This window comes from Lupinus angustifolius, chromosome LG07 (genome assembly GCF_001865875.1).
Source record: "Lupinus angustifolius cultivar Tanjil chromosome LG07, LupAngTanjil_v1.0, whole genome shotgun sequence".
Classification (NCBI taxonomy): Eukaryota; Viridiplantae; Streptophyta; class Magnoliopsida; order Fabales; family Fabaceae; genus Lupinus; species Lupinus angustifolius.
This window is the reverse complement of record NC_032015.1, coordinates 8,629,736-8,645,665: the sequence shown is the minus strand read 5'-3', so window position 1 is coordinate 8,645,665 and position 15,930 is coordinate 8,629,736. Positions and strand designations below refer to the sequence as shown.

Genomic DNA, 15,930 nt, shown 5'->3' with positions numbered 1-15,930 from the left:
GGTGTTTCTGAAAGCACCTAATCATCCAACACATAGTTCTATGTACGAGGGGAGACATATGCTACTTATTTTTTATATCACTATATCTACCATCACTTCTAATTGATTAAAAAAATTATTTAAGTTAAAATTGTAATTAACAAATAATTTTCTTGTTAATCATGTTTTTTGACATACCGAGTGACACAGCATATGTGAACCTGCTTTACCCGCTTTCATTGTTTCCTACTTTCTTTTTATCCCCAAACTTTTTCTTATTTTTTCCTTCTTTCTTCACATTGTTCATTTTATATCTCTAAAAGAAAACTCAATACCTAATAAATAATTAGTTGTGTTTAATAAATTATTCAGAGTGGTTATTGCTTTCAGAAATGAGATTATCTACTTAACCATAGTATCTAATTAAAAAAAACTAAGCAATTAATTAAAGCAAAAAAATCACAGTTAAAAAAAGTTAGTTAAGAGTGAATTATAAGATGTGATTTTAGGTCATTATTATCATTAATTAGTTTATAGAAGTGATGTAAATAAAGATAAAATAAGTAGATAAAATGAATCTAATAAATTTTTTAAGACATGGTTGAACTTATGTTTAGAAAAATGATGACTTATTTCTTAATTTTTGTTAGAAACTTTTAATTATACATGAAAAATTATTTGAATTTTTTGGTACATAGGCTAAAAGTTTATAAGTTAAACGTTTAAGAAAAAGCGGAAGGAACCAAATAAGAAAAAAAATATAAATATAGGAATTAATTTAAAAAATTGTATAGAGAACAGGAATATATATCTTGGGAAGAAGCAATTATAATATCATGTTATGAACTGTGTAGCTCGTGAAATGCTTCCTTGATTAGTTGGTCACAAAAAAAACAAAAGAATAATTGATTCATTATATGATGCCATTCTTCAATGACAATAATTAAAAGAATTACTAACTATTTAAATTACATAGCTTAATAAATTAATGTAATGTACTACTCTATTATATATGAAGGTCAAGGATGCCAGCGTAGTTAGCTGGCCACTCGTTTATTATATTCATATTCATGTTTTTTGGTTTTTTCCATATTTCTTTCTCCCTCGATTTCTTCAGAACAGCAAAGAGAGAATCAATTCCTCATCATTGGAATTGGTTTTTCTCTCTTTGATTCTTGAACTTCCCATTGATTTCACAAAATTACTGCTTATCTTCTAGCTGTTTTACTTTTTATCTTTATTGGTCTAGAACTTTAGATTATGGTAAGAAATTCCTAGACCCAACAGTTTCAGCCACATTTTTGTGTAAAGATCTGTGCTTTGAGCTTCAACTATTGTTGGGTTGGAGTTGGTTCTATCTCATAAGCCGCCAATTCTTCATTCTCTCTCTTGGAGCTTAAAGCTTTTGTTTTTATTTATTTATTTGTCTTTCTCTAATGCTGGGGTCAGAGTTTTCTGTAACATGTTCTAACAGCCTTGCCTTTTGGTGAATTGGGTCGCTTTGGTTTCTGTCACAAGTGGTTTAGAATCTCAGTTCTCAGAGATCTAACTTCTAAGCCTTTTTCTTGTGAAAGTGGAAGAGTGAAAAGAGAAAACAATATTGAAGATGATAAGAATGAGGAATAGCAACAATACAAATGGACTCTCAAATATTATGATGAGTAATGGAAGCAGAGCTGAGCCTGGTTCCAAAGAATGGGAGATGAGGCCAGGTGGAATGCTTGTTCAAACCCGAACCGCTGACTCGGATCGGAACTCAGTGCCACCACCACCAACAATTAGAGTTAAGGTCAAGTATGGTTCAATTTACCATGAAGTCAACATCAATTCACAAGCTACATTTGGTAACTCTTCCGTATTTTTTATTTATATTTTGGTGTTTTGTCTACTGTAATTTACGGTGTTATAAATTGATATTGCGATAATTGTGGTTGTTGTAATGTGGATTGTGACTATTACGGTGTAAGTTATTTTGTAATTAGAAAATATTTTTTGAATTTGAAGTAGACCGATGCGGTTGCGTTGTGATACGATGTTTCCTTATCATTGTGATCCGGTGTCATGCAATTTGACATGGTTGCGGTGGTCACTATAACTAGAGTATTACGGCCATGATGTGGTCCACAATTTGAATAACTAGAAATTTATTATATACTTGTTGTTATAGGGGAATTGAAGAAAATGCTGTCAGGGCCAACTGGTTTGCATCATGAAGATCAAAAGCTGTTTTATAAAGACAAGGAGAGGTATTCAAAAGCTTTCCTTGACATTGTTGGGGTCAAGGATAAATCAAAGATAGTACTAAAGGAAGACCCTATTAGTCAAGAGAAAAGGTACATAGAGATGAGGAAGAATGCTAAGATGGAGAAAGCTGCAAAATCTATCTCACAAATTAGCTTGGATGTTGATAGGCTTGCAGGCAGGGTATGTGTTCTTTTATCAATCATCATATTTTTTTAGACATTTAATTATGAATTGATGATTTATGAGTGAGGTTGGATTGGTATTAAATGCTTGAGTAGTTGGAAATTGATTAGTGATCGGAATTGGTTAGGTGTCTGCATTTGAATCAATAATTAGCAAGGGTGGGAATATTGCCGAATCAGATATGCTTAGTCTGATTGAGCTATTGATGAATCAACTACTTAAATTGGATGGTATAATTGCTGATGGGGATGTGAAATTGCAGAGAAAAATGCAGGTAAGCATGTGATATACATTTTGCTATTATTTTATGCACTCTAGATTCTAATGTTAGTAAAACATTTTGCAGGTAAAAAGAGTTCAGAAGTATGTTGAAACTCTTGATATGCTGAAAGTTAAAAATTCTATGAGTAGTAGCAATAGTGGTCATGCCCCAACTCAGATTCAACAAATGCATTCAAACGGGCAAAGATTGGCACCAATTCAAGAGCTACCACAAATTCATTCAAATGGGCATCATAGTTTAATACAAATTGAGGAACCTCAAGAACAAAAACAGCAACCTTCAAGGGATTCTTCTACCTCTGGAGTAGTAGTTAGCACAAAATGGGAGACTTTTGATTCTATGCCACCATTAGTCCCAGTGCCATCTACATCCACACCAATGACCAATCATAATTCAAGCCATCCCAAGTTCAAATGGGAATTTTTCGACTAATTATGATATGCCACGTGTTTGATTGTGCCAATGTGATTTGGATTTGTCTTCATTCCACTTGGAGTGATATATGTTCTACATTTTTTTCTGTATTTAGATTTGTTTCGCAGCCCCTCTAATATGTCATTTACTTAAGAAATAAATGGGTTGCTATCATAGTGATTATCATAAAAAGTTCATATTCTGTGATTTTGGTGCCCATCGAATTCATTTAGCAAGTGTATGAACCTATTTTTTATGGATATCTATAATATTGTATGAGTGTAATATTTATGTACTGACTTTGTAAAGATTTATATATAATTTGTATATCATCATCCATCATCTATTTGTATTACTTTTACATTGTCAATACATCTATTTTTTTCCTCATATTTGTAATAGCAAGAAAGTAGAGTTTATGTTATGTTTGAAATGACTAGCTAGCTGAGAAGCTAGCTTAAAACCCTTAAGCTAGGAGTGGAAAGCTGGAAGCTGTAAAAGCTAGTTGATTAATGTAAAATGATATAAGATGTTATGAACCATAAATTATTTCAAGTAACTTATCAAATACGAACTAACAAACTTGCCTTATTGAAATAAGTACATTTATCAAAGACCAACATATAGCTTCTTTATTTTATCATTGAAGAATGCTTTTCCTTTCTTTCCATCTATATCTCAATGGGTGAAAGCAAGTCAATCATTGTTGTAACTTGTAACCTTTGTTGTATTTCTTGATGAAGCAATATTGGACAATGAAATCATAACAAATTTTCACTACCTTGCTTCTTGTGGGGGCTACAAACTGCCAAAAAGTCTTGCATCTAATGCAGTGTTTTATGTCCAATTATGGAATAACTTATTCGTCCAACGACAAGAAAACAAGTACAAAAAGTGTTTAAAAGCAAAGAAAAATGAAATGATAAGTGTGGATTACAAACTACCACAAAAGAAGGAAAGTTTCTACGTGCAAAGCTATTCCATACTAAGAAACTTCTCTTCTTTGGCCTCAAGCAAAGGCCATTACAAAGGAGTGAAGAACAAGATTGTTTCACAATGCTATGCTTGGTACCACAATCTACTATAATGCAAACTAGTTATAGTAATGCTTGTAATGATAGTAACACTTGTCACGGTAACCAAATACCATATATACCAAATCATCAACTTTGTTTTCAGATAGTAATCATAATATACAAATGCTGAAGAAAGGAATCCTCCATGAGGAACTTGCCATCTGCATAAATAATCATGTATATATAAACTTGTAACACAAGAATACACCTACATGAAGCTCATAACTTTTTAGAAGTATCAATGTGCCTTACCAATGAGGTTGGGTATTTTATTCCTTTTTGTTAGCAAAAGTGAGTTGGTTTGTTGATGAAGTTACCACAATATATACAGAGAATCGAGTAAGGATCCTCTTCATTACTGAAGAAACAAATATCACATAATAATAAATAACAATATATAACGATACTTTTATCTTTTTATTTATCATAAAACTACATTTTTATTATTAAAAACTTGAAGATAAACAAATATTTGGCTCCGGAGATGGTGATTGTTGAAGAGAATCTGGCTTTGTGTGAATCTTATATTATATGAACCGATTTTATTTTTTTACAAGTTTTCATTAATAAGCCTAGCGATTCATCCTGATTTTTTTTTCCTTATAAGCAGTACACCATGATGACATTTTCTAACAAGATTGAATTTTAATTTTGGACAAATAGGACCATTGTTGTCATTTTTTTGATCCAGGACATTATTAGGCCCAACTAAAAGCCTTATATGACTGCACAACTTGTTTGGATAAGCTATTGTTTATTTCCATTCTAGAAACTATCATGTCAGCCCATACCTACTGATAAACGTTACGCCCAAAAAACCCTATTATCATGTCAGCCCATTCCTAATTCTTAATATTAAAGCCTTTCCTAATCTTTGATTTCTAAGATCATACTCAGTAGATCTCTTTTTGCATGTGACACACAAAACAACCCAAGGGTCCAAATTATTATTAATTTTTAAATTAAATAATATAATAAATTAGAAACTCATCTTTCATCACATAAATTCAGTATTAGAGAGTTCAGTATTCGATAGGAATCAATTCTATATTTGAACCAGCAATAATAGTCACATTAACCCTCCACAAATCAGTGACAATGCCTCCAAATCTTGAATTCTGACACAAAATGGGAGCGATTCAATATTTTTCTTGGCATATATGCTCCTTTATTCTTTTTTTGGAATATAAGGCGCATACATGCATGAGACTTTCTGCAATAACTTTCCATATTATGTTAAAATGAGCAGAACACGTGCATTTTCTAAGGAGAAGGAATCATTCTTGTGCAGTGTTCGAATCGAATTGAAAGTCCTTCATTAAAAAACCGGCTTTATTCTTACATTCAGTGGTTGATAAAATTAACAGTATAATCATGAATATCTACTATTCTAACAAGTTGGTGCTTCTTACATTTGATACCCGCGGAAATGAAACTATCTTTCTTTCGCCTTAAGCATATATTCTTTTTTGCAATTGGTGTATTTTTTTAAATGTATTTCCATGCGCCATCCGCTACAAAATAATATTTTGTTTAAAGAACTCAATTATCTATCATTTATGTAAGACTCGAATCTACAATTTTTTCCCTTCTTTCCCTTTATTCATTAAATAATTCACATTAATCATTAGACTATCTTATTATAACTAGTTTCGTAACTTATTATCTGGCTGACATAAGTCATGTATATCATTAATAATTAAGAATATGAAAATTAACTTTAGCTTGACATGATGATGAGGTTAATAGATTTTAAATTTTAGTAGCAACGTGTAAAGGGTAATAACTAATAAAGGGGTGCATGCATGGTGTCGCTGAGGCAGTACAAATGGTCAGGTAACTTTCCTTATGCGGAAAGACTCAGCACACTTTTCAGTCGTCACAGCCTTTGTGATTGCGCATCTAGATATGTGGCTATACAATAGTCCTCAATTTGCACAGTGTTCAGGAACTATTCTAGTTACTGTACATTATGTGTGCCACAAAAATATACAACAATGGCAAGTAGCCGTAAGCCACGTCCTTATCCAAATTACCATCACTCCAAACAAGGAATAGTAGTAGTGCCCCACAATTTTCAAAAATGGTAAAGACATACAATTGTCGTATAAATAAATTAAAATTATTTTTTGGTTAATAATTGTATTTAATTTTTTTTCCAGCGAATTATTTTTGATGAAAATAAGTTGTACGAAAACTACTTATATAGGTATATATAAAACTAAAAAACCCTTGTGATTTTCTCAACCATATATAGAGATTTAGAAATTCCCTCCAACTTCTATTGTGAGGATAAGCCAAATTAGGTTAGAAACAATTATATGATTCATGATCAATAATCTCAATTATAATTTTGTTATTGATTATGTATTAATGATTTAATATTAAAGTATTTATTGCAAACCAATATTGAAGATATGGTTAGGACCATAGTCCTTTAAAATAAAATAATTTCTTCTTTAAGGTTCAACACAGTCACCACTCAACAATGTATTGGTTCGACATTGGCTAGCCTGTTAATCAATTCGATCCACTTTGCACCTGATTTGATACAAATCAAACTCCTTTAAAAACATCGTAATTTCACACAAAATGATTTTATTGACACCCAAACTCAAATTTTGGGAAGAAGAAATTCCAGTTTACAACAATTTTGATCTTGTATTTTGAAATTTAAATTAATATTATTATTACATTAGCCTTTTAATTTTTATTTTCTTGCCACTCCATAAGTATGAGATAACACTATCACTTTATTATATGAATTTTATTAATTTCAGGCTTCTACTAGGCTAAAAGACTATTCATATATTGGAGCACTAATATTTAATTTTTTAAGAATTAATAAAGTTATATATACACTTGTTAGTATATACATTTCTTTAAGCAACCCCTTATTATATAAATTACATCTAATAGGTTTTACTTGTCTCAAAATCAATGTGCAATAATCTAATAGTCTAATGGGTAAATACCTAACTAGGTGTTACATCGATCAAAATTTAATAAAACCAAAATCATAGTCTCCCTCCAAGCCATATGAATACCAAGTTGCAACTCATAGGTATCATCATCTTCAATTTATCTATCACCCACCATATAGTTATTTACTTGGATGAGAAAGTATCTTTAAAGGTACTCTCATACCATTCCACTGCTGCAATATTCAATCACATGAGGAACATTCACGTTCGTTGGTCAATTTGGGCATACTTATCCTATTTCCACCTTAGATCATGGATCATTACGGTGACTCATTTATTGAAACCAAAATTGACTTTCCAGTCATTCGTGACCATAGTCACAATTGTTATCAGAGTTGATGTTCACCTTGTACAAGTGGACTCAATTTATTATGTCACTTCCTTTTTTACTAGCTTTAGATATTAAAGTTTCATGTCATGCAATGAATAAAGAGAAATTAATATAATCACACTTATCTTTTAAAAATATAAATAAAAACTGCTCACAAAAAAAAAACAATTATAAAAAATAAAATTAGCTTTTAATGAAGCATTATAGTGAGTCACTTACCTTTATAGTAAATTACTAAAGAGAAAAAAAGTGGATGCATTCACAGTGTAGGAGTTTTTACACTGTCATTTGCATCATCCATCATTCATTTTTATTCATCATCGACTCTTTTTTTCCATCGGCAAAAGATAAAATATTATTTAAAAAGATAGAGATACAAGAGAATCAAAAACAGAGAAAAGAAAAATAATAATAATTACAAATCAAAGTTGAAGCATGCTAGGGGTTTTTCTACTAAATCCAAATAATTTACCGAGTCATTACCCCTCTTTCCGTTAACCATTGAGAATTCCATAGTTTGATGAATAGATGGTTTGACCAAATTAAAGATAAGATTATTCTTAGTTAGCCAAATTGCACAAATTGTAGCTAACCAAATTACACTCCAAATTCACGAACCATGTTTGTGAGATACCATGAACATGTGATTAATGAAATGATGAGTGAGATCAAGAGGTAGAGCGATGCTGATGTCCAACCATTGATAAATAAGTTGCAAAACAGAATAGGAGAAATCACAAGAAGAGAAAAGACACAGACAAGTTTCGAAATGCTTATTCCAAAATTGGCAAAGAGAGTCTCCTCCATGAGCTAGAGAAACCTCCCTCCTCATAAGAGCCTCCATCGTTGGTAGCCTATCTTGGAAGAGCCGCCAAGCAAGAGAAGTGACCTTCAAAGGTGTTTTTGATTTCCAAAGAAGGTGGAGATGATGATTGTTGGAAACTTGTTGGTGATGCTTGTTGGGAGATCTTCATTCATGGGTTACAACATTCCTCCATGAGCTAAGTGAAAGAAGCATATAAGTGGGCTTGACACCACATCTTGACCAAAAACCTTAAGGCATTAGGTCTATGGGTCCATCCACTTATATGCTCTTTAACTCATTCATTCTCGCCCAATGTGAGACTTTTTCATTCACACTTGGAATACCCAACAATGCTAATGAATGAGAAGGTCATTGGATGATCTGACCGAATACTTTTTGGATTTGTCATGACACCACTCCCCAGAATCAGGTGAGTTTTCCTGTAGCACCTTGATGAATCTAGGACCTCCATTTCCTTTGGTATATATTACTGATGAGGATGAGATGGAATGGATATAAGAACTTTTTTCCCGACCATGTACCTGTAATATTTGCGTGTACTTATGTAGGTAATGAGTATACACGGGTACTCAACAAAATTTTAAGTTTAAATATATATTTATATATTTTCTAATGATAAATATATATAAAATAATTATTATATGAAAATGAAATTTATCTTCTTGTTAAATATATCATTATATCTTAATTATTAAAATTTATTATAAAATAATAAAAAACATATAACATATAATTAAAAATAATAATATAAATATATTATATATTAAATATTTAAATGAAAAATAAATTTATAAATATGTGGAATCTTATAGGGCGAATATTATAATACTCGTTCTCATTCATAAACTATTTTTATAGCTACTCATTGCAGGTATTTTAGCACGTATCCATATAATGAGTATTTTTACCATCTCTAGTATATATTATGTTTTAAATTTTAGTTTATAAACTTTGGTATTAAAATATGTTCATATTATGATCTATTTATGTTTGAGTACCTTAACTGAAAAATAAATATAAACTATTCAATTTAGTTTGGGTAAATTAGGAAAAATATTTTTTACGGAGGAAAATAGAAAAAAGAATATGAAGTTATTTGTTTATGTTATAATTATTTTGATTGTTTTTAGGATTTAATATATATACTCACAGTTGAATTGTTATCAAATCATCAATAATCCATATATTAACCATCATTGACTTTAAAAAAGTAACACAAATCAATAGTAAATGATGTGCTGATAGTGTAAAAAACTTTGCATTATCAATGGATAGATTTTGAACTCTTGTTCTTATGCTATTTTTAAAGTATATATTTTTAATATTTATCATCATATATATTTTTACATCAAAGTATTTAACTTTCAATACCTTATAACAAAAGCTAAAAAATATTAAAATAAAAGATAATGTAAAAACTAATATTAATATTTAAAAGTAACATGACACACAAATAAATAAAAGTTATGAAATTTGAATTACACAATCACAAAATAAATAGTGCACAAAAATAAACATTCCAATGACAAGCAAACCTAAAAAGACGAAAGTAATATTGAAACTTAAGGGATAAAATAAGATTTGAAATTAGTTGAAAAAAATAAGTAATAAATAACAACCTACCATTAAAGAGATGTCATTTTTTACTTGTTTTTTTTCCTAAATTAATGTTGCATTTATAATCAAGTTCTTGCCAAACCTACTTGTACTTTAACTTAAAATTTATTTTTAGAAAAATTAAGCATAAATTATACACTTTCACCTATACAAAATAAAGAATAATTCCCTACAGTTAGAATATAGGACCTCCACTTCCTATTAATTAGGGAAGCTAAATCGAAAGAGTAATATAGTGTCCTTTTCAAAAAAATTCTTCATAAAACTAAGGTCATCCCATGGGATAAGAAATTAATCACATTCAGATATTTGTGACTATCATTTCTAACAAATATTGCTGATAAGAATTAAATATTTAACTTTTGACAAATATAAATCATAGTGATCTAGTAAGACTTTACATTACTAAAGTAACATCTTGCTCATAATATACATACCACTTGATTCCAAAAAATCAAATAAATTCATAAAAATAAGTTTCAAACTTGTAACTCTAAAATATTTCCTATAAAATCAGTGTTTCCATACTTTATTATAGAGTTTGGAAAAGAAATCAAATTAAACCCAAACAACCATTTTTTTCTTACGAATTTTGTGTGTGTGGGAAATATCTTTCCCAAAAACTACAAGCTTTCTGCAAACAAGTTTCTTTTTTTTATTGGAATTTAAGAAACATTTGAAGCTATTTATTTTTGGCAGACAAAAAAAATATATTAGTGGAGTACATAAGTCTTTCCTTATATAAATGTGCTTTCATTGTACATTTTTGGGGTACATTTTTCAATCTTATGATTCCACAACTGCAACAACACTACACCAGAGTTGTCGTTCAACATCGCTTAATTTAGATGTATAATAGCACTTTCGGGCGCTTTCTGTTTGACCGCAGTAGTATATGGTCATCATTAACAACGCTTCAGAAACGATGTTGTATTGATTATATACCACATCGCACCACATAAAAAGTGATGTCATATAGTGCATCAATATGACAACGCATCGTCCACAAAGCGTTGTCATATAGTACATCAATACAACAGCACCTCGTCCACAAAACACTGTCAAATAGTGGATCAATACAACATCGCATCTTCCACAAAACGTTGTCATATAGTCTTAAATAAACAACGTATTTTATAGGTCTTATTAACAATGCTTCTACCTGCGCTATTGAAGTTCATATATTTAACAGTGCAATAACAAAAAAACGCTATTGTATTATTCATAAATTTTCTCAAACAACACCTTCATACAATTGCGCATCACATGCATAGCATTGTTGTATTGATAATGTACCACATCGCTTTCTATAAAAAAACGTTGTTGTAGTTATCCTTTACAACAACGCATGCCAGGGCTTCCCCTAGAATTCGCTGTTGATTTGTATAAATTAATAGATGCATGTACATTTATTAGCAAAACAAACATTCTCAACAGCACAAATACATTAATACAGACCAGAAGTTTGTTTTATTAAACATCAATATAATAGAAAATACAAACAATGAATATCATGTCAATTATGTTTTGACATAGTACATAATTACAAATAAAAAAATTACACAAATTACAAAGAAACAATATTATACAAATTACAAACAATCAAAATTATACAAAGACTACTTGCATCTATTTCTTCATTTTCTTTAATTATTTTTTTCTTTTAGGGTCATCCTTGTCTCGAAGAGCATATTGATTTACCCAAAGCTCTTCATCATGATCATCTCTTGTATATAAATCATTATCCGTAGTTGGTCCGCCCTCACACGACTGATCTGTCACAAAAAAGGATCATCTTCATCAATATCTTCATATTCTTGGTCATCAATATTATTGACGATTATTTTGTTAGTTAAAAGAACAATGGACTATTTCATATCAGCTGGGTCACTAACATAGAATACATGTTGAGCTTGTGATGTTAGAATAAATGACTCATCTTTATATCATGACCTATTAAGATCCACTTGCATGAACCCTAACTCATCAACTCGGAAGCCATTGTTGTTATCAACCCACATACAATAAAAAACGGGCATCCTAAACATTGTGTAATCCAATTCCCATATGCGTCCAATCACTCCAAAGTATGACATGTTCGCATATATTGGGTTTCTATCTTTTGCACTTGACATGTGTAAAGTTCGAGCAACAAGAGCCACACCAATATTTTGAATTTTACTTTGATCATCTTGTTTTTCGTATAAAATGTGAACTCATTAATCACGTAACCAATATAGGATAAGACATGAAGGCTTGGACCATTGGCTAACCATTTCAATCTTTCGGAAACCAAATGTGCATTTATATTCATCTCCTCATCAATGTGATTTTTGAGTCACTTTATGAAACACCGATTATGCTCTTTGGAAATTCAATTTTGATTCTTACTTGGGTAACACTTCCTTAACATCTCCTTGTGTGTTTCAACATATGGCTCAACCTCGTCGGCATTATGTAAAACATATAAGTGCGCTTGCTGCAATTCGGTTCTTGTTATAGTCAATATTTCATTCCCAGTAATACCTTCACCAAATGTTTTTTTGCATATCGAGGCTTTGGAATGCCCATGAAATCAACATCGGTAATGTATCTAGTACAAAAATCAAGAGCTTCTTCAACAACATATCGCTCGACAATACAACCTTCTGGTCTAGATCGGTTCTTCACATACCCTTTTAATGTCTTCATATAACGCTCAAAGGGGTACATCCATCTCATATAGGAAGGGTCACATAGTTGTGTCTCTCGAACAAGATGAGTGCTTAGATGAACCATTATGTCAAAAAAGAAGGTTGAAAACACATTTCAAGCTCACACAAAGTCAAAATAATTTGTCTTTGCAATGCAGGTAATTTCTCAGGGTCAATCACTTTGCTACAAATTGCCTTGAAGAAGAAGCATAACCTAGTTATGGTTCCTCGAACTTTTTTAGGTAGAGTTGACCGTATTCCAATTGGAAAGAAATGCTCCATAAGTACATGACACAATCATGAGACTTAAGACCTTTTAACTTGAGGTCTTTCATTGATACGAGGTTCTGAATGTTGGAAGAATACCCTTCTGGAACTTTAACACCATGAATAAATTTACATTTTCTCCTTCCTCAATAAAGTATAAGCTGCTGGAGGTAGAAATGTACGTTTTCCCTTCATTATATGCCCCAATTCTTTTCTTATTCCCATACTAACCAAGTCCAACCTTGCATTCAAGTCATCTTTGGTCTTACTAGAGACATTGAGTAAGGTATCAAGGAGACTTTCAAATACATTTTTTTCAATATGCATAAAATCGAGGAAATGTCTTACATATAATGAACTCCAATATGGCAATTCAAAGAAGATTGATCTTTTCTTCCACCTTTTGTGACAATTTCTTTTGCAAAAGGTTTACCAAAGTTAGTATTCAAACCCTTTAACTTTTGAAATAATTGGTCACCTGTCAACAGCAAAGGAGCACGACATTTTTCATTGTTTCCATCAAATGCTTTTCTCCATCGTCGATAGTGATGATCTGAAGGCAAAAATCTACGATGGCCAAGGAAGACATTTTTCTTATAGTGTTCCAACCTCATTGAATGAGTGTTGTCTTTACATACAGGACATGCAAAATGTCCTTTTGTACTCTATCCAGACAGATTACCATATGGAGGGAAATCACTGATTGTGCCGAACAACAAAGCCCTCAAGTTGAAGTTTTCTTCCATATACATATCATATAACAAGTTGAAGCTTTCTTCCCTATATGCATTGTATACATTTATGCATGTCTCCCACATTTGCTTCAAGTCTTCAATTAATGGAGCAAAATATATGTCTATATCATTTTCTGGTTGTTTAGGTCTAGAAATTAACATAGATAACATCACATATTTGCGCTTCATGCATAGAGAATGAGGTAGGTTGTATATCACCAACATCACTGGCCATGTACTATACTGTAGGAGCAACTTTGAACACTATATGAGTTAATTCCATCCGTTGACAATGTAAGGCGTAGATTTCTTGATTCATGACCAAAACTAGGATAGTCATGATCAATTTTTCTCCATTGAGGAGAATCTGCAGGATGCCAAAGCTTGCCATCTTTAATCCTTTCTTCATCATGCCATGTCAACTTCTGTGCATCTTTGGCATTGCTAAACATACGCTTGAATATTGATTTGATGGGAAAATACCATACAACCTTTTTGGGAATTAAGTCTTCCTTCTTATATCGTGATGCATTATATTTATGACAAAACTTTAATGAAGCATACCCATTAAAAAATAAGATGCAATCATTTTCACAAGCATGTATCCTAGTGTAGTCCATGCCTATGGAGCGTAACATTTGTTTTGCATCATATTTTCGAGAATGGAGCACATTATCTTCCAGAAACATATCCTTCAGAAGTGCAAGCAAGTCGGTGAAATTCTTATCAGTCCATCCATTAACAAATTTCAACTTATACAACCTTGACACTGCTGTCAATCTTGTGAATTTAGTACAACCATCATATAATGGTTTCTCAGCATCACTTATCAACCCCTGAAACATCTCAAGACAATCCTGAAGATCCTATTTGACAACGTTTTCCATTTCCTTGAAACGATCGTCTTCATATGCATTTGTATAGTTGTCTTTCATATGCATCTCATCATCACAATCCATAACGTCTCTCATATCTCCATGTCTTGTCTAACATGTGTAACTTTGATCAATACCATGACACACTAAATGACCTTTTAACTCATTTGGAGTAATTCGGTTTGAGTAACAACATCTTAAGCAAGGACATACAATTCTATTAGGATTTTCAACATTCTCAATTGCAAACCTAACAAATGATTTTACTCATTCTTCACACCCCTTCGTCAATCAATTGAGACTCATCCATTTTCAATCCATTTCCGGTTAACAAAAAAAAATATAATGAACATAAATCCCTAAGGCTTGGAGTTAAGCTCGCCAAGCAGAGAAAACGCATTATTATGATTGGAACCCTAACTCATAATGTAAGTTAAATGAGTCGGAAACCCCAACTCAATACAAGCTAAATGAGTGAAATCACTCTCACTCATTTATAAGAAAAATATTTATAACTCAATACAAGCTAAATATAATGTAATTAAAAAGGCAAATAACTTTAATAAAAACTCACTTTCAATTCGATGTTGAATGCGTGAATGATGATTTTGAGGTTAAACGAGTGAAGGATTTTTGAAATTGGTGTTGAATGATTTTCGTGTTGAATGAGTGAATGATTTTCGTTGTTGAATGAGTGAATGATTTTGAGGTTGAATGATTTTCGAGGTCGATTTTGAGAGTATATGTGTTTCGCTGCTGAGTAAATGAGTGTTGGGATTGTTGATGAATGTGTGAGAATGCGGGAACATTTTAATTTTTTAAGGTCTGATAGTATCTTCAATAGCACATAATGAAGACGTCACTGTCAATGATACCTAATCAACAACGCAACCTAAAGGAAATGCTATGGAAAAACTCCTCATTCAAATATGAAGGTAAGTGTTCCACAACACAATCTTAAGGAAACGCTATGGAAGATATAATAATTTCTTTACTAATTCATTTTTTAATGAAATTCAAAATAGGAATTACGTTGTGACATTCGACTAATGACAATTAATTAAATATATAGAACAATTAATAATGGCAATACATAACATTCAAGCAATTAATCGATTAAGCATTGTGTTAAGCGATTAATTGCAGAGGAAATAGTTTTGATCATATCGACATCGATTGTTACTGCATGCACTGTTGTATGTCTAAAAGAAAATGAATGAGAGATAAGTATTCAATAACGTTTTTTTGTTCATGCATTGTTATATTCAACAAAAGCAACAACGCTTTTTGAGAATGTGCTGTTGAATTCAACGTAATCAACAACACACAGTTAAAAAAGCGTTATTGTATGGGTATAACAACATCGAAATAATACAAAAGCGCTGTCAAAGACCATTATTCCTAATTCTAAAAAGTTACGCATA

General features: G+C 31.4%; 1 protein-coding gene across 1 annotated transcript; it reads left to right on the top strand.

Moving 5' to 3' along the window:
• LOC109352198 (BAG family molecular chaperone regulator 1-like) lies at positions 1,013–3,363 on the top strand. Its single transcript, XM_019594071.1, has 4 exons — positions 1,013–1,823; positions 2,147–2,403; positions 2,534–2,680; positions 2,753–3,363. Exons 1-4 carry the CDS (start codon positions 1,586–1,588, stop codon positions 3,119–3,121), a joined length of 1,011 nt encoding a protein of 336 aa, XP_019449616.1. The 5' UTR covers positions 1,013–1,585; the 3' UTR covers positions 3,122–3,363.

Excerpts from the sequence above, each read along its gene's own strand:
- LOC109352198 (XM_019594071.1), top strand. The coding sequence starts at position 1,586 with ATGATAAGAATGAGGAATAGCAACAATACAAATGGACTCTCAAATATT. Across the intron at positions 1,824-2,146 it reads CAATTCACAAGCTACATTTG|GGGAATTGAAGAAAATGCTG; the intron begins GTAACTCTTCCG and ends TTGTTGTTATAG. Across the intron at positions 2,404-2,533 it reads TTGATAGGCTTGCAGGCAGG|GTGTCTGCATTTGAATCAAT; the intron begins GTATGTGTTCTT and ends GGAATTGGTTAG.